This window comes from Salmo salar, chromosome 22 (genome assembly GCF_965601325.2).
Source record: "Salmo salar chromosome 22, fSalSal1, whole genome shotgun sequence".
NCBI lineage: Eukaryota > Metazoa > Chordata > Actinopteri > Salmoniformes > Salmonidae > Salmo > Salmo salar.
Window position 1 is genome coordinate 13,077,040 of NC_138312.1, and position 26,567 is coordinate 13,103,606.

At 42.8% G+C, this 26,567-nt stretch overlaps 2 protein-coding genes and 1 non-coding gene across 4 annotated transcripts; all 3 read right to left on the minus strand.

Annotated features, from left to right (window-relative positions):
• Window positions 1–2,068: 2,068 nt before the first annotated feature.
• cplane2 (ciliogenesis and planar polarity effector 2) lies at window positions 2,069–3,574 on the minus strand. Its single transcript, XM_082967376.1, has 4 exons — window positions 3,210–3,574; window positions 2,919–3,071; window positions 2,689–2,813; window positions 2,069–2,576 (listed from the first exon to the last, which is right to left on the minus strand). Exons 1-4 carry the CDS (start codon window positions 3,352–3,354, stop codon window positions 2,343–2,345), a joined length of 657 nt encoding a protein of 218 aa, XP_082823502.1. The 5' UTR covers window positions 3,355–3,574; the 3' UTR covers window positions 2,069–2,342.
• Window positions 3,575–4,830: 1,256 nt separating this feature from the next.
• On the minus strand, window positions 4,831–6,064 carry LOC106582622 (uncharacterized). Its single transcript, XR_014382247.1, has 3 exons — window positions 5,841–6,064; window positions 5,452–5,585; window positions 4,831–5,304 (listed from the first exon to the last, which is right to left on the minus strand). It is a non-coding gene; the product is annotated as an uncharacterized LOC106582622 (transcript).
• A 926-nt stretch (window positions 6,065–6,990) lies between these two features.
• LOC106582764 (ephrin type-A receptor 2) lies at window positions 6,991–21,489 on the minus strand. Of its 2 annotated transcripts, none has more exons than XM_014166167.3 (15): window positions 21,308–21,489; window positions 19,191–19,258; window positions 17,042–17,681; window positions 12,500–12,655; window positions 11,785–12,245; window positions 11,441–11,618; window positions 11,232–11,334; window positions 10,763–10,818; window positions 10,521–10,646; window positions 10,221–10,406; window positions 9,660–9,934; window positions 9,278–9,427; window positions 8,657–8,850; window positions 8,383–8,538; window positions 6,991–7,979 (listed from the first exon to the last, which is right to left on the minus strand). In XM_014166167.3, the coding sequence occupies exons 1-15, from the start codon at window positions 21,390–21,392 to the stop codon at window positions 7,859–7,861; spliced, it is 2,955 nt and encodes a 984-aa protein (XP_014021642.1). In that variant the 5' UTR covers window positions 21,393–21,489; the 3' UTR covers window positions 6,991–7,858. The 2 variants fall into 2 exon arrangements, with proteins under 2 accessions (XP_014021642.1, XP_014021643.1); XM_014166168.3 differs by having other exon boundaries at window positions 9,660–9,931; window positions 21,308–21,488.
• Between the last annotated feature and the right edge of the window lie 5,078 nt (window positions 21,490–26,567).

Genomic DNA, 26,567 nt, shown 5'->3' on the forward strand with positions numbered 1-26,567 from the left:
TATTATGCAAATGTACAAGTTAGTGAATTAAGCAGACTTGTTTTTATGGCGGCGAGGGGAAACTGATTATTAATGGGCAGAAGGCACCACCTGTAGACTTGATCTGATAGAGGCCTGGGCGAGGAGGCTGAATCCACCCCAAGCAAGGTGGGCCCTTTACAATATTTGACTTCACGTTGACCTATCGCCCAGGTTCAAAGAACACCAAACCTGATGCCCTGTCCCATCTCTACGATTCAGGAAAGGGTCCCATAGTCCCTTCCTCTCGAGTCGTAGCCCCTGTGGTCTGAGACGTAGATGTGGACATTCCCCAGGCTCTGGAGAGGGAGCCCGCACCCACTATCTGCCCTGAGCGCATCTACGTTCCCACAGGGATAAGACATCGGCTGCTGACCTGGGCGCACTCAGCTGTCGTCGCTTGGCATCCAGGTATTTCTCGTACTACTCAATCGATCTCCGAGAAGTATTGGTGGCCCACCTTGGCGCAGGATGTTATTCGCTACGTCAACTCCTGTTGCGTATGTGTTCAAACCAAGTCCTCCATCGTCTCCATTTGTTTTTACATTTTATACCAACTTGTGTGTTATGGGGCTTTAAGCTGAGTGACTGCTCTGATACCTGCAGGTTTCTGCTGGGCCTGGAGTTGCGGTGATCTCTCAGGTTGGAGAGATTCTTGCTCCATCACTGCCCTATGTTCTGATCCCGCTACATGCCATATGTGACCAACATGATGCACCAGGAGGCCCTCATCACTCTATTGCTGTCAGTTTATTTTCTCTGTCTTGTCTGAAGATCATCATGGAGGTAAGCAGGCCTCGGAGATCGGAGTCTACAGCGACAGAGGACGAGTAGCAGTATTGAGTGGTGCAAGTCCCTGGCTCCACTGGTTGGGGGTCTGGTATAGAGGAATTTGTTGAGCTTAATGCTGTGGGTTTCTGAAGTCATTGCAGAGAATACTGAAGCTGACTGAGCAAGACTCAGATCCCTTGAAGCCGTACACAAAGTAGAGGTCAATTGTCGAATGGTTAGCCTACAACCCTATGTGCTCTCTTTTTATTCTCCAATGTTCCGTGGAGACCAGGTGGTGACGGAGTGTGAAGTGGGGGTTCAGCAAATTGAGGTACTGGTGTAACCGGACAATGGATTTTGGCATTGTGTGTTACACTACGTGTTGTGGAAGCTACTCTGAAAATGTTTTGTCATTTGTACCAAGCTACAAATGACTTCACACTGGAAGAAGTTAAGCTACACTAAAGCTACCCTTTAGAAAAATATAGTTTACTGAACTGAAGTTATTTTGAAAAACTAGTTCACTACATCCAAACTACATTATAAATCATATCTCAATCTGAAATGTCATAGAATACAAATTGCAAGAACATAATATCACTCTGGAGTCAGATGTAACAGAATGTGTAATTTGGGCTAAAACACAAAAACTGTTTCAAGTGAGAATTAAGCTGGTCTAATGCCGAGAAAGGAAATTCTTGCCGACTTCACCTATATTTTATTTTTGCAAAAAAAGTTGCATATAGTTCCAGTAGTTAGCTATACTGCTACATGACAAAAAAAGTTCTTAACTACTGAAAACACTACCTAGATTTGAATTTAGTTCAACTACCACCAAGCTACTGCAAAATGTAGTTAAATTACTAGGTTAACTATATGTAGTTCACTACTCCCCAACACTGGCTACTAATTGTATCCCTTCTGTTTACCAAGATCACAACTTTGAAAAATGTTGTAAATGCAGATTGATAAAAAAAAAAGCAGCCTGCTTCTTCTCCCTGTTTAACCTATAGGTGGCAGTGGTTCCTAAAAAGGAAAAACCCAACATTGTGTTTGACCATTTACCTCAAGTTTCATTTTACAGGCCTGGATGAATGCTTGTCCTCACAAAGTTGAACATGTTGTTCAAAGACCCAATAAACTCAGATGCAGGTTCTGTTTCTCCACAGTCCTATGTGAGAAGGTAATCCAGGACATCTCTGTTGAGTGTACCACAGCAGTGGTGTAGGAGATGAAAATATTGTCTCTCAACCTATTGGATTTCATACATGTACCACATTAGCAGCCTCTGACTGTGTGGAGACTGGAAGGATGGTAGACCTGGTAGCCACACAGTCCTGGTGCCACAGGTGCTCTGCCAGGCAGTTCAGTAGGGGGGCTACCTCACCCAGGTTACTGACGTTGCTGACGTCACCCCCCATACGGAACACAGGCAACCCCCAGACCTCCTGGAACCGAGTCACCTCTCTCTCCGTCACGTCTGTATGCATGAACAGGTCAAATCTGAGGTCGCTGTCAAGAACAAAGAATTCTGGGTAGTGGATATTAGTCGGTCACAAAACAGTCAACCACACACACACACACACACACACACACACACACACACACACACACACACACACACACACACAGGGAATGCTGTAAGGATATTTGGTGCCAACAACCAATTTCACAACTCTGTCGCAAGGTTCAGACCCTCTGGCGATCTGATTGGACAGACCATCGAAGGACGCTCGGTCTGTAAAGGAGAAGAGGAAGAGGATGGCATCCACCTGCTCCTTACAGGACTGAGACACACAGGAAAAGGGAATTGTCATTTTTGTTCATATGAATCACGTTTTTTTTATGCTAATATGCTTTTTTCTGTGCTAGGTGAAGCTTATGATATTTCAAGCATACCGGAAGCAAGTGGTCAAATCGGCGTAAGGCGTTCTCTCCACAGTCCCATAGCTGCAAGCGGAAAAACAGAACACGACCGCTCTCCCTCAACTTCACAGGCCAATACACCACTGTGGTCTCAATACCTACAAGAACAGTTGTGTTACTTGAGAAACGTGCTGTAGCACATGTTAATTTAACCCATAATATCCAGGTATTATGCCAAATGTTCACAGCTGCACTAGGCCTACCTGTAGTTTCATAGTGCATGTTGGGAATATTGAGTCCAGCTAGACGTGCAGCAAGAGCAGTCTTCCCCACCCCACTCTTTCCGGATATGAAGATCTTGTAGTGAACAGTGTCCACAGACACATTAGGGGGCATCACTAGAGCCTCCAGAAGTCCTGGAAAATTGTTTGAAATATATTTGCTGTATTCAAATGTAAAGTTAATGAATCAATATAAGGCTAACTGTGTACGGTATGATTTATGTATGATATACAAGCAGGGCAACTTAGCAGCTCCTAAGTCAAGAAACATACCAAAGTTTCTACGTTTTTTCTTGTGTAGAATCCTGCTGAAGAACTCCTTGCTATCTGCACTTCGGTGCCAGTCGGCTACAACAATCGACCCAGGATCGAGGACTTGTGCCATATCGTGTGGTTCGACTACGCACTGGCGTGGCATCTATAATGAATCTGCTCTATGTACGTCTACAAACCGATAATGAGTACTCGACCGGACCACCTGCACTTTTTGAAGTTTATTAATTATATTTTAACACACATTGATGTTACCGTAGCGCTGCGCGACTAAATTGTGACAATGCTAACAGAGAACGGGAGACTGAAAATAAGCGTTCTTACCTTGACAACCAAGGCAGCCACTCGTCATCAACATTAAGTACTTCCGGGTCACGGAATTTTCCCTACGTAAAAGTCCCTCACGTAGTAGAAAAATGTAATTCACTTGTATTTGTTCATAATATATGAAAAATGATTGTCTAAACATTAGCATATTTGTTCATATTTATGTGACATTTGCATTAAATGATCGTTTTAAAACGTTTTCTAAAGTCAAATAAATGCCTTCAATGCAAAACACTATATGAATTACATATTGCTTATAGAGAAAAAAGTATTATATGTGCCGATGTAAAAGTGGGGTTGGGAGTACTCAGTAGCGTCAGTAGAATCTATATATGGTGTTATTTCATTGGGGACTCTGGTATAAATACCCAGCAACACTTTCTACTCCACCAACTCCATAGCCCGCAATGCAATAAACTGTAGGCCTATAAATTATTGATTTATAAAGTTATGAATAACGTATGAATAACGTTTTCTTTAAACCAAATGTACGTGCATTTCTCTTGACTTTTTGAATACACATATAGTATGTTGTATATTTTCCAAAGTGTCCACCAGAAGGAAGATAATAAGATATTTGTGTTTTACATTAAATGTATTTTGGTATGACAATGCGTCCTATGACGCAGTGCTTTATTTGAACCATATTGTGTCCAGGCACCCCATTTTAAGCTGTTTGACCACAATAAAAGTCCAACAACACTTCCTATGGCCTTGCTTTTTGTTTAAACTCATATGTTTTGTGTTCTAGGGACACTAGTGAGTAGACGTGACTCTGGTTTTATGGACACACAATCGATCGTTTTTCCTGTACAGTGCAATTTGTTTGTGCAATACAACAAAAATACAGTAAGACTTTCCTTAAACATTACATTTCAAAATTGCATCCTTGAAAAATAACAACAGTAAATTAACAATACTCATAAAATAAAATCTCTTTAAGGCTCTTTAAGCCTATATTTTTTACCAATAGGCTATTATGTTATTTACATTAATTTACTTAAGCTCCAACCATTTCTCAATGTGCTCCACCTTATAATATTCTTGATGTTATATATAGTAGTAATTCCCTTTAGTTATATATTTTTATACGTTATGAACCATGCAAACCCACAAAAAAGATCATACACATGGCGTTTCACCACGGACCTTTATTTTGAAGGCAACATCCGAAAACCGTCCTGCTGCGGTGACGCTAATGACAACCTACTTCCTGCAACAACAAAAAAATACTTAACTTCCGGTTACTTTCAAAGTAAAGGCATCAACTTCAAATTTGATTGACTTCCATTGCTGGTGTTTGATTAGTTTATTCTGGAAATTGTCTTAGAGGAACTGACAGACGTAACATTAAATAATAAACAAACATTGGGTTATATTAAAATCCTTTCAATCATATACCAACTTCCTGAATAAATTAGGCACTGTGGAGCACCATTCCCAGGGGCCTCATTCAAGAATAGATCTTGTCCTAGGGACATTATGCCCCACCCATTCCCCATGTTAGAATTTAATGTGAATTAAATTAAATTAATTATTTGAATACAATCATCTGAATTAATACAACCAGATTGGTGTGTGTGTGTGTGTTTAAACTTTTTCAACACCTCCCACATTATATGGAAAACTAATTTCTTCTGGCTTTGACAGTCAGAGTCAGACAGTCACCACTGTTTTCCAATGAGGTTGTCACAGACATGGGATCCACGTCCCCCGGCAACTGGCACTTGTGGGAAAATGTGTTCCTAACCGTGCCATCCTCTGCTAGCTGGTGAGAACAAATGATGAGGCAAGAACATGGAAAGAGGAGGAATGTAAGGGAGGTCAACAGCAAAAAAATAATAATAGATGTACATTTGGTAACAACAATAACTTATACACAAAAAGTGTTTGATGTACCAGAACTTCAGCTCACCTTCTCCGCATAGACTTCAATAAGGTTGTTTGACGATGTGATGATGACATCCTCTGGAGAGTACTCACTCACATCCACTGTGAACAGGTACATGTCTCCCATCGACTGGAGCTTCCCCGTAGGATGAGAGTGATCTGAAAATAACAGTCATTTACACCTCTGTCACCCCCCCCCCCCCCCCCCCCCCAGATGAACATTCACAATGCAGCTAGTTTTCATCCTCACCACAATTAACTGTAGTATTACATAAACCACTCTATTTCTTATCAATATCTCCTGTTAAGTTAGTCATAACACAGATAAAACAACACATCTTCTGAACGGACCTGCAAGTTTGTTGTTATTGTTGGAACAGTGTGAGGAAGATCCTAAATATTGTGTGAAGTTACCTTGAGTTCTCTCCATGCAGGATTTTGAGTGCAGTTGAAGTGAGGAGGTAGATGGTGCAATTTGTAAGTCGCTCTGGATAAGAGCGTCTGCTAAATGACTTAAATGTAAATGTAAATGGTGGAAATGGTAAATATTCCGTAGTTTTCCACTGTATTAATCCGTCCAATGCATTACTGTGAGGAGACTTCACTGTCCACTACAGCCCTGTCTTTTGTCCTCGCGTACCCTCTTTTATACTGTGTGTGAGATGGAGTCCGTTTTTGTTGGTGTGTGTGAGGCAGGGTGGGTGAATGTTTCGCTGCCTGGATAACCATGTGCAATATTTATCATAGGAGAGAGAATGAGAGCTGGGGGCCAGTGGCCGTCGTTTCCTACACCTCTATCTCCTCTATTCATCTATCTTCATTTACCATTTAGGTCCGTCCAGAGCACAAAACTGCATATTCTTTTGAAGAAGTACATAATAATAATAATAATAATCAATTAGCTCCAACAGTTGGACATTAATAAAGGTTTTAAATAGCATATAGATTCATGCAAAATAAACATGGTGTATATGAAACGTTTAAATGGATAAACACACTATGTGTTAATACTCAGTATTACATTTAGAAACGTTCTGTAATTGCTGTCCAACTCAAAATGATGAGTGAATTGATAGTTGAAGAGGAATGAATGTGAAGCCCCAGATACAGGGTGAGGGAATTTAGCAGGGGCTCAGTAACTGATGATGCATATTTGATGAAGTACAGTAGAGTGGAGATGTGACATTTCAGACTACCATGGTACAGTCACCAATTGACATCGAAGCGGACTCTGCTTCGACAACTGTATTAGCTAACTGTGTTATTTGGGTTGTTAATTGGATTCATTCTGACATACCTTGATTTTAGTTCTGGATTATTTGTGTACTTGTTTGACGTTTTTCTGCACTGTCAGGAGCTAGTAAAACAAGCATTGCACTGCACCTGCTATAACATCTGGTAAACTGTGTACACAACCAATAAACTTTGATTTGGAGGGTGGGTGTGAAGGAAAACTCCATTTCAATTGATCTATTTCAATCAAACATTCTTGCCTCTTTTTAATGTGTTTTATGTACCAAAATGTATTTTCTGCTAGTTGGTTGAATTCAGACAAGTGATTCAGTCACAAGGCAACACGGATTTTATTGGACTGAAAAATACATATTTATAAACATGTGCCAGATCAGTGTCTTTTTAATTAAACAAATATAATAAATATAAAATACAATAAATATTAAATAATAATGGAAGAACCACTATAAGACTAGATGGAGGCAAACTGTAAACGAAAGAAAAATATTATTTCAAAATGTATGAGAAAAGTATATGAGGTGGCTTGCAGCCAGAATGGAACCTACAAAATCAAACGGAAAGATAAAAAGTATCTGATCTCTTGCCCTGAGCGGAAATATTCCGAAGACCAATAAACCTGTCATTTGAGTAGACAGGCATTCTCATCTATCCATCTGTTATTTCAAAGCCTCAAATCTTTATAAAACTAAGAAGAGTCCAGAAGTCACTGGCGGAATAAGTGAGTGCTTGAGGAGGAGGTAGCCCTGGTCCTGGAATGCCTTAGCTTGAATGTCTCTTGTTTTTCAGACTTCCATTTAAGAGAAAAATACAAAGTGGGGCCATCCTTCCTCTTCTCAGGTCTCACACAGCTATTTCTAAAGGCTGTAGTTTCCTATCTTCCATTATACAGTATTTCCACACTTGATAATATAAAAAGTTCTTTATACATTACTTTTTCTGTTACCACATCTCTCAATGTCTCTTGTCATGTGGTACTTCAACGTTTTACATGTCTGTCTTTTCTGACTGGATGGCTGGCAGGGTCCTCTTCAATCATGCCGCTGATCAGTCTAAAGTAACGTAGTTCTGACGTTAGTACAACCCTGTTCAACCCAACTTGCTCCATTTCCCCATTAAGTGTGACAGTGAAATGAGATGTTCAGTGCAGTCCTATTCTGGGGAATCTCAGGTTGGGGGTCTCACACGGCAAACACTGTACTGCAAGCACTAAGTGAGCTGGTCTGGTCTTTAAGTCCAAGGATGCTATAGGCGATTCTCTTCATGTGACCTGGTAACCTCACACCAATGTTCCTGATGTCGCTGAGAGAGAAGGCAGATAGAGAGAGGAGCTGTTAGGGAAACTTTAAAATATGATTGAATTTGCAACTTCCAACTTGAACAAGACACAGCAAAATATGGAAAGTCCTATTCCGTTGGAACCGAGTACAATGATGCTGTTGAGGGTGGGGCAGTGAGGAATGGTATGGGGGTAATGAGATGGGCGGGGGGCCGGGAGTGGGGGGGGGGTGAGTGCAGCATTCAGTGAATGAGAGTGTTGCATTCCATCACTGATCGTGTGGCATACCGGACAACAAATGCTTAGCAAAGATCTGAATTCTCTAACTGTATGTTCAAATGTGGCAGGGTGCCAACTAAGCCCTGCAATGTGGTGAGGATGATGCATCGGTGCCATGTGGTCACTGAACATGTGTGTAGTACTTACTCATGCTTCATGGCCAGCACCTGCTCCATGGTTGTGATTCCAGCGCAGGCAAAGCTCTCAGTGTACTGGCTCATCTTGATGGACTCCAGCCATTCCGGCACAGACCTGAAGGGGGAGCCGTCACAGCCACTGGTGCTGGGGAGGCGGATGGACACACTGTGTGGTAAGAACAGGGAAGTATATTGGTAAGTAAGTGTTATATTTACAGTATGTGATTTGAACAAGATAAACTGTCAAGTCCAGGGGAGATCAGCTTCATTCATTGGCATCTTACCGGGGATCAAAGTCAGCGATGGTTTTCAGAGACTCTGGGCTCCGGAGCAGTTTGTCCAGGATGTTAACGATGTCAGGGAACCGGGGTCGTTTGGAGCGGTCCTGGAGCCAACACTGCAGCATTAGCTGGTAAACGGTGGATGGACAGTCCATGGGCGCAGGCAGCCGGAAGGCCTCGTTAATTGCCTTCATCACCTGAGGAGAGGAGGAAGCGGGGTTTGGACCGTGTTCTCACAGAGCTTGTGTTTATGATATAGCCCACTGTTGTCTTAAGGACCCTAGGCCAACAGACTCTAAGAACATGTTTTGTGTTAATGTGTGGACACTTAAAAAAAATAAAGGAGAGCCGCACACTCTAGGAGCTCAGATGCAAAAAAAATTTAAGTCCAACGTTTCGACAGACAAGCTGTCTTCATCAGGGTATAATGTGAGGACACTAACAGTTTTATGTGAAGAGGGAATGTGGGAACTATTTTGACTTAGTGGCCTTGAGTGGGTTGTTTTAAACACTATCCACCCAGAATAAATACCCAGAGGTGATGCATCAGAGGCCTTGTGTTTAACCAAACCTACAGCACCCTGTCATTTCCCTAAGACGTGACTGACTAAGCGTAGGACCTACCTCATGGTTACTCATGTCCCAGTAGGGTCGTTCTCCAAAGGCCATGACTTCCCACATGACGATGCCGAAGCTCCATACGTCGCTGGCCGAGGTGAACTTCCTGTAGGCGATGGCCTCAGGGGCGGTCCAGCGGATGGGGATCTTCCCTCCCTGAAGGAACAGCAACAAGAACTAATCATAAGAATGAGACTGAAAGGAATGTTTTCACTAGCTATTACTAACGTAAAGGTTTCAGGAGGCTCACTGATGGCATTATTCATCAGTTGTTCCCAATAATATGTAAAGACATAACAAGGCTACAAATTGCAAAGCACATGGTAGATTGTGATAACCCCACTCTGTTCCCATACATTAACATCAGTACTATGGAGGCTTGACTCACGCTGGTGGTGTAGGTTCCCTCAGGATCGTCTTCCAGCACGCGGGACAGGCCGAAATCAGACACTTTGCACTCCAGGTTGCTGTTGACCAGAACGTTGCGGGCAGCTAGGTCTCGGTGCACGTAGCTCATGTCAGAGAGGTACTTCATGCCCGCCGCGATGCCACGCAGCATGCCCACCAGCTGGTACGATGAAATCTCCCCATCATGGTCCTTTAGATAGTTGTCAAGCGCCCCATTCTCCATGTATTCCGTCACAATCATGGCATGCTTGACTGCTTGAATAAATAAATAAAAAGGGGCAAATTTTAGTTCTTCATGTCAACGAAAGAGGCACAGTGGATAGGAGATGGGAGATATGGGACTCTGCTAGATAAGGACAATAACTCACAAATAACTATTCGGTGAATCAGTAGAAGATCAATCAGTAGTCAATCAGTGGCCATGTCCCAAATGATACCCTATTCCCTTTAGTTCCCATAGGGGTCTAGTCAAAAGTAGTGCACTATATAGGGCATAGGGTGCCATTTGAGACACTACCAGTGTCTGAGAGCAGGGACTCACACTTGGTGACGACTCCCTCCAGGCGAATTATGTTCTGGTGGGAGAACTGGCCCATGATGCTGGCTTCACTTAGGAAGTCCTGTCTCTGCTTCTCTGTGTAGCCTGGCTTCAACGTCTTGATGGCCACCGCCACCTCTCCTCTCCCTGGAGCCTTCATCAGACCGCGGTACACCTCGCCGAACTCACCTGAGAAACAGAAACACACACAGAGATGAATACTAATACAGCAACCTTCATCCTGAGGTAAGGGGATCAGAGAGATTTGTTCAAAATGTTACTGTAAACTGTTTGGACATTTACCGGCTCCAATGACTTTTTGCTTCGTGACAAGACTGGGATTAATCTCACTGGCAAACTTCAGGATAGCCGTGTTGGGGTCTTCGTACATGTGTGGGTCAACATAGGTCTTCAGGGGCTTCAGTTGATCTTGAGGAAGTGTGAAAGACAATTAGTGAAGGCGGTGGAGATGGGAGATCATCTCTTCAGTAGGGCACATCTCTAATCTAATCTAGGTACATATTCATGGGTGCTGTGGTTCTTACCTGTACTGGAGAAGTAGGGGTCCTCTGATCGCTGTCGGTGACGGAAGTTCAGTCTCCTGTTAGGAAGGACAGTAACTTTTAGGTCTGGTCAGACAACAGGAAATGCTATGACATTCATATCAAGGCATCCCTAACTAAATAGCCTAGAGACCCATCAACATGCTTCCTGTGTTGACGAGACAAGTTTAGCTAGATGCCACGACGTGGCTTTTCATTTCGTCTATCCCCTCTCAGGGTTGAACAGTGTCCATCCATTTTATCACAGACAGGCTGCCGGAGCGGAAAGGGCAAGGTCGTCTTCAGCCACAGACTCAATCAGCTACGGTTACAGTTTTCAACAGCTACTCTGGTAAAAACCATCTTACAGATGGCATGGCATTACATTCTCAATCAGCTCTGGCCCGTGAGCCACCCGTAATCATATACTATCTTAGGACAGAGGGATATGATAGCAGTAGTGTGTTCTAACCGTTTGTGTAGCAGTAGAACGACTACAACAACCAGCAGCATGATTCCTCCTCCTACTACAGCTCCCATGACCACCGTGGAGTTGTTCTGGATCTGAGACTCTGCTAAAAAAAAAAATAAGAGAACACAGTTAGACCACAACACACTCAAATGGCAAAGAAATCTTGTCTGGACATTGGAGAAAAAGTATCCAGTTTCTAGGGCACCTACCCATGGGCAGGGTCTTGAACTCATGCTCCATGTTGTAACTTCCTGGTTTTCCCTCTGGGCTGAGAGCCTGGACTCTGAACACGTAGGCCGTGCCAGGGGAGAGGTCACTGATCTGCACCGAACTCTTCTCAAGAACCAGCACTGTGTATGTAGTGACATCACGCTCACTGTCGTCCTCCTGCACGGGACAGAGAGAGAGAGGAGGACTGAGAGGGGATTCACTATAGAGCTACGCTAATACTATCACACGTGCTGTGTTTCACTTCATGTGGGACTGACATGGAGAGATAGAAGACAAAGAGAGAGAGAGAGAGAGGAGGGACGCGTGCCTTCGTCTGTCTTACCTTCCTGCGGTACATGAGTTCGTAGCGGTGGTTGACGTGGGATGGTGCTCGGCGGGACAGAGCCCAGGACAGAGACAGACTGGTGGTGCTCCGCTCGTCCAGACGGATGGACGTCACCTTGGGGGGATCAGTGAAGTGCAGAGCGGTGGTGATGGTGCTGCTGGGTCTCTGGTTGCTGTACTGAGACACTCCGCTGCGGGCCTCTACAGTGAACGTGTAGTTGAGGTGGGGCTCCAGCTCGCCGACAGTCACCACGGTGTCCTGGAGGTCCGTGGGGCCGGGCTGAAAGCGGACCTTCTCCCCGCAGGGCACACACAGGGCCCCGGCACAGCGCTCGCACACCACGCTGTAGCAGATGTCCCGGCGGCCTCCTGTCACCAGCGGCGGGCTCCAGGACAGCTGCAGCCTGCCGTCCGCTGACAGAGTGGTGGAGGCCAGGTCACGAGGGGCGCTGGGCGGGGCTAAAGGAGGAGGAGGAGGAGGCGAAGAGTAGACAGAGTTATTACGAGACATTCCGACATGCTAATACACCCAATGAACAATCCTCAGATTCCTCTATCACCATGACGATGATATAAAGACAATGTGTTGTATGAGGGTATGAGGTAAACCAGGGGTCGGCCACAGAATAACTGAAGGAAAGGCCGTAGAAGTGGCTAAACCCTTTGTTAGTGAGACGCCTTGCTGTAGCCGGCTATCTGGCCATGGTTCTTACCAGAGCAGGCTGACGTAAGAGGGTCTGAAGGGGAGCGGTAGAATCCCTCCATACATGGACACAGGGGGGCGCCGGCTGTAGATGGCTCAGTATTCTCCGGACAAAACTCACAGGATTCACTGGACAAGGATGCTTTAAAGGAGCCTGGCGTACACGCTGAAAGAGAAAGGAGGGTGACTATTAGTCCTAGTATTATATGTATAAACACAATGGGGCGAGAGTGATTCAGTTACATTACAATAACACGGTATCTCTGTCAGTGCCCTGGGGCTTGGAAGGAAACTCAGGCTGTGGTTAAACTGTAACCGGACCTTTGTATTTAAACAGAATGGAAGAGGATTTTCCTGACGATTTGCTTCCACTTGTCCTTTTCACCTCAAGTTCCATCCTCAAGTCACACTGTCAACTGGATGCCATGGAAACACTAAACACAGCAGATAATCACTCCTTCCCATCCCTTTTGAACTATAAAATAAAATTGTATTTGTCACATGCGCCGAATAAAACAGGTGTAGACCTTACAGTGAAATGTTTACTTACAGGCCCTTAACCAACAATGCTTTAAGAAGTTCCAATTGTTTTTTTTTTTAAATAAGTGTTAAGTAAAAAATAGAAAATAAAAGTAACAAATAATTAAACATCAGTAGTAAAATAACAAGCGAGGCTATATACAGGGGGTACCGGTACAGAGTCAATGTGCGGGGGCACCGGTTAGTCGAGGTAAATTAGGTAATATGTACATGTAGGTAGAATTAAAGTGACTATGCATAGATTACAAACAGAGAGTAGCAGCAATGTAAAAGAAGGGTCTGGTTAGCCCTTTGATTAGCACTGTGAATGCAGATGTGGTTATTGTTTGAGGAGCCTTAGCAACATGGGTTACTGCTGGCGATTTTCAATTGACCTGTAGAATATAGAGAAAAAATGTACCTTCCATTCCTGAACTTGTGGGGGTTAATGTGTGTGTGTGTGTATTGGACAGAAACCAGGATGCAAGGAATGCAAGTATAACGTTTTGCTTCCTTCCTTCCTCTTTTCCTCTGATGGCAAATGACAACATGCCAGGATGGAGCAGGGGGAGAGGAAGTCTGGAGGAAGAACTTGATGTTGTTGAACGACTGTGTTGTTGGAGCCTAAACGCGTTTTTTTTGTGTGGGATCGACTGTTTACTTTAAAAACGTGTAAGAATGATTCCTGTGAGCTATCTCCTCTCTCTCCCTTTATTCTCATGTCTCCCCAGGGGATCAGTCTTTCATCTGGCCTCTATAGGGAAGAGGGTGACCTGTGATGGACAAGAGGGAGCTGCCGGTGACTTAATCACTATGGCCGAAGGACCTTTGCGTTACAACCAGCCCCACAATAAAAGAATGGGGACGAGTTTTGAGTTTGAGTAGGGGGGATTGAGATGAATAGATGGATGTATGGGGGATGGGTTAAAGTCTAAAGTGCCAACAGGAGTTCTCTCTGGGGAGTCACCCGGGGAGTGTGGGGGTGTATAGGGCCCCTTACGCATAAGAAAAGGAGGCCAGCCTATTGCATCTGAAAAAGGAGCAGCAGGACTCCTGTCACGTATCAACGCATCCCCACCCCTATTCATCTATTGTGACTGGGTTTGGATTGAGTGGTGCCATAAATAAATTGCGTTTAATTATTACAGCTCTTAAAACGGTGGCATGTGCGCTGCGTATATCAGTGGCATGAGAGCAATCTTTCAAGAATGTTCAAATCGCAGTGGGTAAAACTTCAGCGGACTAAAGGTATTTGAAAGATATGTGTTATTATGCATGTATTAACGTGGTTGTTTTGTTATTGACGCATTGTGTTAAGAGTGTCATTTAAAAAATATATACATTCTTGCAAACTAAGGACATTCAAATATCTGACTCAAATAATGCCTCACTAAAAGTGGGGACCTTGGACTGAAATAATGCCTCACATTGTCCTGGTCGATCTCTTTATGTGCGGCTGTGCCCTTGATGAATGAGCGGTGGTGGCAGCGGCTTCTATTAATTGAATATGTGTTTTGCTCTTTGTGTCGGCCCATTGTTCTAACGAGTGGGAACAAGGATTAAAGAGCTCGTTGCGTGTGTTAACGACCGGATGAGTGGAGTGAAGCAGGGCTTGTCATCCTTCTAAAAGCTGTCCTGTTGCTCCACACTAATCCTCTTGACTAAATTACACTCCACACCTACCTAAGCACCCGGCGGTCCCACGCATCTAACTAACCAACCTCTCATGCGACCACCAACTATCCACTAACCACTAACTCCCCTCCCTCGCGACTTCACACAGAGTCATGGACAACCTGCTTATTTGAGTCAGCCTGGTCCAACATTCCCCTTTAATTCCTCGTTCCCAGCGGATCCTCTCCAGAGGGCCTTCGGTGAAATCGCATAAATACATTGTCATGGACAGGAACGTGTTTCTGCTTGACTGCACAGAGAATTAGGATATGACTCGGTGTTATAAATCAGTGTAATAATTAACTGAACAAGTTTGTCACGTCGACCTTATTTGGCAATTTTCTGGACTTTCCGTCGTTTCGATTTTTTTTTTGAAAGATTGGCCTAGGTCTCGATAGGTATTATGACAACTGAGTGTCCCCCCAAATTCCCTAATACATTTTTTGGGACGTATTGGCTTCAGGCTTTGAGGCGTTATGAGGCGTTTTCTTTTTTACAAAGGTGACAAAAACATGTTTCCTGTATCCTGATCACAAGGTTGTCCAGCAGGGTTTGGAATCTGACTTTTTCCTGGTATTAAAACATTCCCCTTTCCTCTCCAGGACTCACTGACAATTTCCGCTTCAGGTGGGGAATTCTGGACCTGGAACATTCCTGAGCTTGGCCTTCCCCCTTCGCCTGGAACTATCAGCCCCTTTTGAAGTACTCTTTCTCAGGCTTGGAGCTATGGTGGACTACTTTCTCAATGTTTAGATAAATGGAAGTGTTTCTTCTCTGTCGTAAGGTAACAACATGTCAAACTATGAGCTAAATTGGTTACCTGGCCTATATACTATACTGACGGTCTATATCCCTCAATCTCAACTCCGGACCTCAAAGTCGGTTCCACTGCATTTTTTCATTGTTCCCCTCTAATCAGGGACTGATTTAGACCTGGGACACCAGGTGTGTGCAATTAATTATCAGGTAGAACAGAAAACCAGCAGGCTCCGGACCTCGTAAGGTAAGAGATGAATACCTCTGGTCTATAAACTACTGTAATAGGAAGTAAAAGAGATACAGTCTAACTAGTTCTGTCACCCAAGGTGACCAGAATCTCTAGCTGTTGAACAAGGGAGCCTCTTGTCTGTCAGAAACCACAGACTGACTCAGTATACCCTTCCTGACTGAGATGGGCGTGACGGCACAGTCCCTGTAATCTGTGGTTCACCGCAGCCATGGCTACAGGCGCACACAAATAGCTGTGTGGAGAAGACACATCACTCAGGTACTCTTCAGTCGGCACATCGAGCCACACTGCTCTCCTCAGTCAATCAGTACAGGAGGTGACGTGAGGGTGAAAGAATTCCTTTCAGAAATCCCCACAGTTCACTGAGCATACAATAATGTAATGTTCCTTCCTCGCTGTCTCTCCTTCCCTGCCTCCCCTCCCTCCCATGTTTCCTCCTGATAGCTTAACACACCACACCCCGGAATACCAAAGACATGGCAACTTCCATACAAACAATGTGAGCAAACATCCCATTTCAATTTCAATACATTACTGTAGTGTGTTCTTTCTAGGCGTACTCAGTGTCTTTCTCAAATAGAACATTTAAAAATACAAATGTCTCTCATTCTACCAGTCCCCTCGCCTAAAAATAAATCAGATTGGACGGTTTCTAAGCATTTGCACATTCTTAAACAACCATATCCCTATTTAAACTTAACACTTTTAAGCCTCAAGCCTCTATAGGCAGATTTCCCTTGGCCAGTTTTCCTCGTCTATAAAAGAGTATCCTCCTCACCCACCTCATTCCTAAGTATGAGAGACAAACACAGTGGAAAGAATGTTGGCCAACAGCAACAGGTAAGATTACCAGGAGACCTCTTAACCGCAGTCAAAATGTTCAAAAACTTCCTCTACGCTTTTTCATCTCTGCCATATTCTCCCATGTTCCTGTTCCTCCCAGACAGCCTCTCTCTGTTCCTCTCCCATAATATGTTTGGAACTAGTGTTACAACCCTAAAACTCTGTTATTGCTGTTATAGAGCCACTTAATCAAAACAAAACAAACAAAAACATGTCCAAACGCCTTCCCCTGTTATCTCTAAATTCATTCCTATGAATCCAGAAAAATTCACTGTTTTTTGTTTGTGAGGTGTTTGAAATCACTGAAGAAACTACAATTAACATTCCCATGCAGTCATTTCTCAAACCCAGTCAGGGTGGTGGTTAGACCCTGTGCTTCTATAAATACAGCTACTGTTTAAAACTAACGCCCAATACAACAGAGCCCGTTTTAGGCCAACACTACAACAGGCAGAGGGTCGGGGTTTGTAGAGAGATGCAATATGTGAAGCCTGGCTGTAGTCTTACCTTGGCAGGAGTCTCCGACAGCTTCATAGCCTGCGCGACATTGGCACTGTCCCACGGGCACCACCCACTCTCCCTCAGCTGTGCAGTAGATGCGTGGGGTGGCCTGGCTCACGGCGTTCTCAACACATGTTCCCTCCACCTCCCTCAGGGCGTCCGCCACCGTCTCTGGGAAGGCGGCCAGGCTCTGCACAGTGGACGGACACGTCTTGTAGTACACCCTGACCGAGAGCAGTGCCACACAAGCTCCCATGTCCTGGAAGGCCAGGTAGAAACCCTTCCTGGATAGAGGGGCCACCGCCCGTGTCTCCACATTGACCTTCAGCGCACCGCGGCCTCGCGTGATTTCGTCCGGCGCGATGGTGGCCACTTTGCGGAACTGGCCCTTACGGAAGATGGTACCCACGTCAGCATCAGCCTCGGACATGTGCAGGTTGAAGGTCTCTTTGCAGGCGAGCGAGGCACCGTCGAAGGTGTTGCAGTCCCGCATGACAAAGCGCAGCTCCACAGAGACGCGGGTGGTCCCTGGGCGCCGCTGGATGAAGGTGGTCCGGAGCCAGTTGTCCTGTTCACCCGCGTCAATGTTACACACACTGTAGGTGTACAGGAGGGAGCCATTCACCACTGTCTGAACTATCTCCCACTGAAACAGAGAGAGAACAGAGGTTAAGTTTAACACAATGTACAGGACAAGGGTCACTGTTACAAAAGCACAAAAAAATTGAGGGAATGAGGGAGAGGGTTGAGGAGAATGACAATAACGTTAAGGGAGTTCTGTTCTCGTCAAGGATCAGTTTGCTGTTTTATTCATGAAACAACTGTTTGCCTGCTGAGAAGCCTATAAAATGCTCAAGCTTAATTTCCTGCTACTTTTTTCCACATGCCAGGGAAGGATTTGATCTGACATGTGCCGTGCTAACTTCGTGTGTGGCTTCCATAAACAGATGTGAGTGCCTGTGTGAGACAGACATAACACTAAAACCAAAACTCTTGTGGAATACCAAGCATTAAGGCAGTTAAACTGTTTTTTTTATAGGCTCATGGAAAAGACATGGCAGCGATATTGGCTACAATTAAGTCTGTTTTAAGAGAGAGAAAATAAGGAAATGCTTGCCTGGTAGCAGTATTTAAAGGCATCCATTAATTAAGCACGGGGCTTTAAAAGAATAGCCATCCTGAATTATTTTAACACCTCAGATGGCTGCCATAAAGGCATATTTCATTGGACCATGCGCAGTGAGTGCTTTCTTCCAAGTCTGTTTCGTGGACTTGGGGCAGCAGTAGGAGAGAAACTTAGTGTGTGCGAAGGAAGAGAAGATAGATATAGATCAAAGACACAAGGACAATGTGCATTCTTAAAACTTCCACTCCAAAGTCAAATTTAAATGTGCTTCAAAAGTTTGAGGAAGTTTGGTGAGAATGGGTAAAACATCGTAAAATAGGGGGAAATCCAATAGAATGCATTGGACGATCTGTAAACCTCGCGGTCACAAAAGAAAAGCAGTCAGCACACTGCCACTGACCACGTCCTGTTGCTTTTTTTAGACAGTCAACCACACAACTATAGATAGAGGGATGCCTTTCTCCCACACAACCCATCTCCCTTCCTTTCTCATTCCCCTAGTCTTATGTTCCACAATGACTGACAGGAACCTCCCACATTCATATCACCGCTTTATTAAAAAAAAGTTTTTGGTGTGGAATACTGTAGGAATTATAACAACCTGTTGGCTCGATGCAACAAAAAAAAGTGACTTATGTCCTCTGAATTCAGATGCAGCTCTTACCCTGAAATGTATATGACATTCATAGTTGTATTATTAAAGGGTTGCTTTAAAACCAGTAACGGCTAACTTTGCGGACTGCCACTCATTCCAGCTTTCCCAGAAAACTATTCTGAAGGAATGAGAGGGGAGAAAATAGCTCGCATTCTATTCCTCTGGAGAGCAGAACTTATGACCCGTTTAAAACATGCTACTTCAAATGTGCCTTGGAATCAACACTGTGTGACATCTATCCTATGTTTACCACCATTGTGTACTAGTAGGGGAAATACATCTTACAATCAATATCATTGTTTGAGGCCTAATCGACCATCTAGTTAGACTACGGAAATCCTTCTAATTCCTCACTTTAAGATATAACTACTCACCCCTTCTTCATGTGGCCAGGGCAACCAGCCCAACTCTCCCCCAGAAGCTTTCATATCCAGCAGAACCTCTACAGAAAGACAAATAGAGAGCACTATTAGAAAACATTCTTCATTCATATGAGGACATAAGGTGTTTATAAGCAATTGAACATGTGTAGTTAGCAATGTAAAAAGCAATGGACAAGTAATACTACTCTACAACTGGATTATCAAAGTTACTTTGTTTCTCTGAGCCAACAATTATTACAGTAGAAATACCCAGAAATAGATTCACCGAATAGGCCCAATATCATGCCACCCACTGCTTTGAAGAGGACATGCCCTGGCATGACAAACCTGATTAAATAAACCGTCAACTATTAATTACTATATGTTTGGATGAAGAAAGCTGAGAAAAGCGTGGGAAGTTAAAACGCATGATAAAGGGAGTGAAAATAGTTGGGATCATCCCTAAGAACCAACGGAAGTCTGACACAGCCTACACTCCTATCTCCTCTTTCTTCAGTACAAGACCCTGTCCCCTCCAATATTGAAACTAAAAGCTTCTTATAAGTTCTAAGCATGTAGAGTAATATTCCTTCCTTGAAACATGATCAAATACCAATATTACCTAGTTTTATAAATGAAGAATACTGAGAATGATCATTACTGCATGTTTGAAGTAGCCAAGTTAATCTACACAGGAAATTAGCCAGTGTTGATTTTTTATTGTTACATTTCTAGTGTTGATTCAATAGTTAAATTCACTCTGTAAGAGTGAAATTAACACTCAGTGGTGTAAAAAATAATCCCAGTGTCGGTGTTAATAACCAGAGTTATTGTCTTACACTGTGGAGAGTAAAACAGTCCCATCAAAACCACGCCCATCATCATCATTTCCCAGCATGCTCTACTACGAGTAGATTTTTTAGGATTGTTTTTAATGTCTGTGTTTTTGCATGTACATTGATTGACTTATTAATGTTATGCAACACAAAGGCAAATACATCAGTTAGTTTGATTTATTGCCCTCGTTACTGATATGGTTGTTTCAGTTTAAATGGTTTAGGTAGTCTCCTTTATCAATTTCCATTATCCTGACAGTCATTCTGAATGCGGGTGAATAAAAATTACAACTATTGAATATCCTAATTATGACTGGGTTCCAACAGGAATTACACATCACTTTGCAAGCCAGCATAATGTGACTTGCAGGCTGATATGGCCTGTAAACCAGGAGTTTCCTAACACCACTGAGTTAGGATAAAACTAGGCCATTAAAGTAAGGTATATGTATGATATACGTCGTGTATATTTTCAGAGTTTAATTTTAATGATAGCATTCACCTAGGAAATCATTTGGTGAAAACCATAGGCCTTTTAAAAGAACAACTATGTCTGTGTCACTAACAAATACAGTCATGGGTGGTAACTCTACAAATGTGTCTTTACTCAATACTCCATTTCATTATATTGCACTCCAGAGTAGAGTGAAATACTAATTAGTTCACTCCAGTGTATAGTGAAATCCTTAATATTTCACTCAAGTGCATTGTGAATTTCATACAGCCAGTCTTAATTTTCTACTCTCTATAGGGATACAGAAACACTGTCTAAATGTTCAAATTTTAACACTTTTGAAAGTATGAAAATCACTTTGTTGAAAGTGGATGCATTTAACACTGCAAAAGTGTTAAAATCAACACTACAGCGAGTTACTTTCACACTTCTGATTTTGCTGTGTACAATTTACTGGCTTTCTTTTCTTTAACTCAACAAAGGCTAATTCTTAGACAATTTCTAGACAATTTACAATCATCATCATCTTCATCATCTTCAACAAACAGAACATTAAATATTTTTCAATAGCCTATGGAATTGTTAGAGAGGTCTTTCCCCACATTGACAAGTTATCATAGGAATAACAATGCACTGAAATGGAAATAAAAAATATTGGAGGAGAAAAGCTTAAAGTTAACACTGTATTAGCACTGTAATATACAAAACATATACAATAATACTACAAGAATGCCATGTCACAAGCCCAATCCCCCAACTCATCAAACCTCACAACCATGTGGGGCCACAAAGCAAAGCTCTTTACAAACCCATTTTAAGAGGAAAAATATTGTACTTACGTTCTTTCGATTGAAGAGTAATAAACACATGGTTAATAAATACATACAAAAACAAAGAACAACAACGAATACGACGGAAATCCATTTCTTGAACTTTGACGGGAATTACTCTGTGCGCGGATCTCGTAATATCGCCGAACTTCTGTGAGCACTACCGTCTACTGCCCTTGTTACAGCCGAAAGTCCCATTGAGAAACAGGTGGCGTCATGAGCTCCGCCTTTGGGAATGTGGGCCCAATCCATATATGGTATGCCGAAGGGTGGGGTCATGTCATTAGACTCTGTACTACCTGTGAAGAGCGGATGTGTATTCAGTGAAATGACTGTACCCCGAGCATTTCGCTTTTTTATGAAATGAATAATATTGTGCTGTCTATTTGTACATTTCCTCCAAGAATACACCGCACACGCACATGCGCCACACACACACACACACCACACACACACACACACACACACACACACACACACACACACACACACACACACACAGACTATTCTGCCTCAGAATAATGTTGATATAATCATTGTATCTGTATTATATTCTGATCAATAGTAATAAATAGCATGACGACTTGTCTTCTCACCTACTATTAGTGCAGTAAGAGAGAACATGAGAGTCCAGAAACCACTGGTTTTTGCTTATGATATTCTTGGCATGTGTTAGAATTCAGAATAGATGAGCAAGCTGGAGGACAGACGTAGAAATAGCTGGAAGCATCTTCAACAATCCATCTTTCCCACGCTAGGAAAGGGAGGGGTCAAGCGAGGGGGGGGGGGGGGGGGGGGTGGACTGGTATGAATATATGACTACTAATAAGAGTCTTCATAAAGATCCTCAGAATTTGGGTATGAATATGGGGACACAAAAAAGCCATGAATAATGGCATCACCTAGCAACTCTTATCTGAAGGAATTTCAGAGTCAAGTCCTCTTTGTGGAGTTGCGTGTACTTGGACAGGAGAGACCCTTGAGCTGAGAGCCAAAGACAGGCAGCCATCCTCACAAAGACATGGAAAAATCAACTGAAGAAAACAGATATGTTACCATACACGGACATTAATCATACAACAGACGGAATAAACATTGTTGGAGAAAAATGTATTAACAAGTTAAATGCTAATTGGACTATAATGGTGCCTTTTGGACTGTGCTTGAAGAACGCAGACTGTCAGTCATTACACCAGAATGCATATATAACATGATTCATCCCCTTTACGATGCACCATAAACACACATGGAGGTCCTGTTGAGGTCACGTGATAGAACATTTAGAAAGAATAAGAGCCTATATGTCATTACTAGGCAGGTTTCCATTGACCCAGGTTTATTAGACAAAAGCAATGTCACAAAATGTTTTACTGCGATGTGTAATAGAAACGACGGATATAGGAGGTATTTTCTAAAGATCTACAACCTTTTTATCTGTTCGACAGGGGTGGATTTTTCTTTTGTCAAATGTTCTTTATTGCGACAAATAAATGATGACTGATAATTTGAAGGTTGGGGGAGGCACATGATGTCATTATGTAACTATAAAGCTCCGCTCCACATTTAATTCTAAATGCCTACTGCTTGCTAAATCCATTTTTCAACTTTAAAAAAAATGTTTGTTTGCAGGACAAGGATTGTCCTGACTTTCAAGAATGCCTGAATTGCTTCACCTTGCTTTTCTGGTTGGCTGGCAAGTTCCACCATCCAATTATTTCAGATCTATATTAGTGAAAGTTTCACCATGGCACGGACTGTGGTGATATGTTGGCACATGAGAATGATTAGAATATGGCTAATATTAGTCAATTATTGCATTTTATCAATGCTGGCTTTTGCGGGCTACCCGAGACATGAAACAATTAGGTGGGAGGGCATATAGGCTGTCGCCAATTTATTAATGCACAATTTGCCTAAATGGGTCATGAAAACTCTTCAACCACTTCAGTTTTATTAGACACTGTAGGTTTTTGAGCAAAGTTTTTTGGTGTCTGTGTGACATCATTTTACTAGCAGAAGATAGTTAAATGGAAACGCACCATCTATTTCTAAACGTTATCTGTTTCAAGTATGGATATGCTCAGATACTGAGTGAGGTGGTTTGTGTTGTCAGTTTGTCAGTGGTGCTAGAGAGATGTCAAAGGTTAACACCCTCTGGAAGTATGCAAATGCTTACAGTATACATATGCCATTATAATACATTCTTCTTAATCCTCCATGGGAGCATGGTTGAGAGTGGATGGCTGGCCACAGAAGAGTGTTGAACCCCAACCTCTCCCTCCCCCGACCGGTACCCATCCCACCCCCCTCTCCGCTGGTTCCATGCTTCTTTGGGATCTGCCAACACAAAAGTACTTCACACTGGGGGCTGGACCCGCATTTCGAGGGTCAGCGAACAGCGGCAGCATCAACACCATGTCATTCAGCCTCTCCCACCCCCTTCTTTTCTTACACCTCTCATGCTATCAGCAAACAGAGAGGTGGAGCACTATTGTGAAGCCACTCGGATTGTGTGTAATGCCCAAATGAATGTGCCTACTGTTTTTCACGGTTCTCACGGTTAGGTCGCCCAGACACATAGCTAGTCAATGATGAAGGTTTGCCAGTGTGATGAAACATTGCATTTAAGCCCCTGCCTCTGTAAGTAGTTTCTATTAAGAGTTTGTGCTGGTTGCTGAATTCTCTTTAGTCATTGTTAAAGGCCTAGTGCAGTCAAATTCCTGTTTTCCTATGTTTTCTATCATATTGTACAACAGCTGATGAAACAAAAACTGTACGTTTTTCTTTATCAGTGTTATTAACCAAGGTTTGAGTTTTAGTGAGGTCCGGATGCAGTAAATGAGCTTCAATTTCCCCTCATAATATATATATATATATTTAATGCTATTTGGAGAATAGCAAAAACAAGCAAAAATGACCCAGCCATTATCACCTTGGCTGCTGTATGTTAATTTACCTCAATAGATCTACAAACACAAATCAGTCCTTATTTTAAGTGTTTCTAAAATCCCCTATGGAAAACACGAATGGTGGAAAAACGATTGGAGCCATTTCCCTGTTTGAACGCTAGGTTTTATGGGTATTATGCCACCTCCACTGTGTGGCTCTATTGCAGCCTGCCTCAGCCTCACCGCTGAGCGCCACATCAATGTCTGTCTCAGTAGCCTCCTCTCTGTAAAGCAACGTTATTATAAGAACTTAGTAGCATATTTTTTGCTCCTACTGCGTTAGGCTCCGTTTAACATTTGCTTCTTACTTCATCATTCTAGCTGGCTAAGTAATACTAGTCAAAGCCCTTCAACGTTATTGCAATAGAATTATCTGCCGGCAGCTAGCCACCTGACTGACATCTATAAGCGACGATTTACCAGATGTGCATTCATTCTCCGAGAGTTTTTGTTTGTTTGGGGGGTGTCTGTAGACGGTTTAAAATTGCCTTTTGGCCGGCATCTCGCAAACACACCATCAGTAGCGTCTAGTTGTCTACTTGAGTCGACTGCGAGCTGGGGTAGTTCGTTTCACGTCCCAGGCCCTCGTTCTGCTCAGCGAGAGGGCAGAGTTAGCCGTTTGATAGTGGTGAATGTGTTGCTAAAAAGGCAAATCCGTGAGGCGAACATAACAAACAAACCACTGTTCATGAATGCATTAATTTGAAAAGTCAGGCGTGATTAGAACTAGGTCAGATTACGAATATAGGGCGTTTTTCCGCTTTGGTCAGTACTGGGAGCAATATTTAGATGATGACGCGGAATTGATTTTCTTTATTGTGTACAAAATATATATGTATTTTTTGTTGTTCTTGGTATTATTATTATTTTTTTTATTATTACTGAGGTCCGGACCTCGGTGTCCTCATCAGTAGTTACGGCCATGTTCCTGATAGTAGCTGGTTGAAAATACAATCTACACAAGACCTAATCAGCAGGTTTGCATGGAAGGGAGTTTTGGCTTTCCACTGTGACTTTACATGTGGTAAATTGGTTAATAGACCAATAACAAAGAGAGTTACAAACCTCTCTGCCAATAACAGCTAGTTTTCAGTTTTTCGCTCCCCACTCAGATCACTGCCAGACAGTCCTAGCAGAAGGGTTAGGGTTAGAAATATTTTCTTTGCTAAAAATAAATTTTTGCCTATTTAAATGGAAATATATTATCGTAAGGTACTTAATTGTTACCCAAAAACGATGTGATATTGATATAAAAACAACAGCTGCATTGGGTCTTTAACCACTTAAGGAATCCTTAAGACAGATTGGTGTGTGTGTGTGTGTGTGTGTGTGTGTGGGTAAACTGAAGGACACAATATTTTCTGACCAAACTACACACAAAGTGTATAAAGCACTAGATACCAGAAAACCCTTATCACAAGTCACTTGCTCCGGTCAAACAAAGAGGGGCTAGGTCCATGGATAAGTACCTCCAGATTTCCATCTGGAGTATAGAGGGGTGTCGCTTACCTGTCAATAAGAGCCCAATGTATTCTCTAAGAATGAGAGGAGCTTTGTTTGTCTTACAATGTCCTCTTAAGTTTCTCACCACCCCTCAAAACACTACCTCTCACAACTGGAATTTGGGTGGGCGTCTGTGTTTTACATGGGACTTTTTTTGGATGTAGGGTTCAGAAACAAAAGAACCTGTTCAGACATGTTTTCACTCCATGGATGCAAGAAATGTGAGTATGCAGTTGAAACACAAACCATTACTCCGACAAGGGAAACGTTTGACTATGACTTCACACTTTGAACAGTCTTCATCACTGCCAGCATCTGCTGGTCTACCTATCAGGGCTGATTGGTGGTTAGCAGAATGAAATACTTCTGGAATGAGTGATGGAACTGTTAAGACAAGACAACACATTCATGGTGGGTATCAAGTTTAAGAGTCAATCCAGGTAACATTTGGAAATCCCCTCCTCGGTCAAATGTAGTTGTACAAAATACATATGCAATGATAAAATTAAGTTTTACATGACAGTAAATACAAAGGAAAGAGTTCTAAAGTAATTCAAGGGGAAAGTGTTTTATTTGAGAACTATATTTGAAACTACAGTATTACCTTTTCAAAGAAAGGTTATAACACATTTATGAGACATGTATTTAAAATGTTGCACTTGTCCTTTGTATCAGTACCTTCCAACAACCACCTCCATGTTATCAGTACCTTCCAACAGCCACCTCCATGATAAGTTTAGCGGTTCCTGAGTGGCACAGCGGTCTAAGGTACTGCATCTCAGTGCTAGAGGTGTCACTACAGACCCTGGTTCGATTCC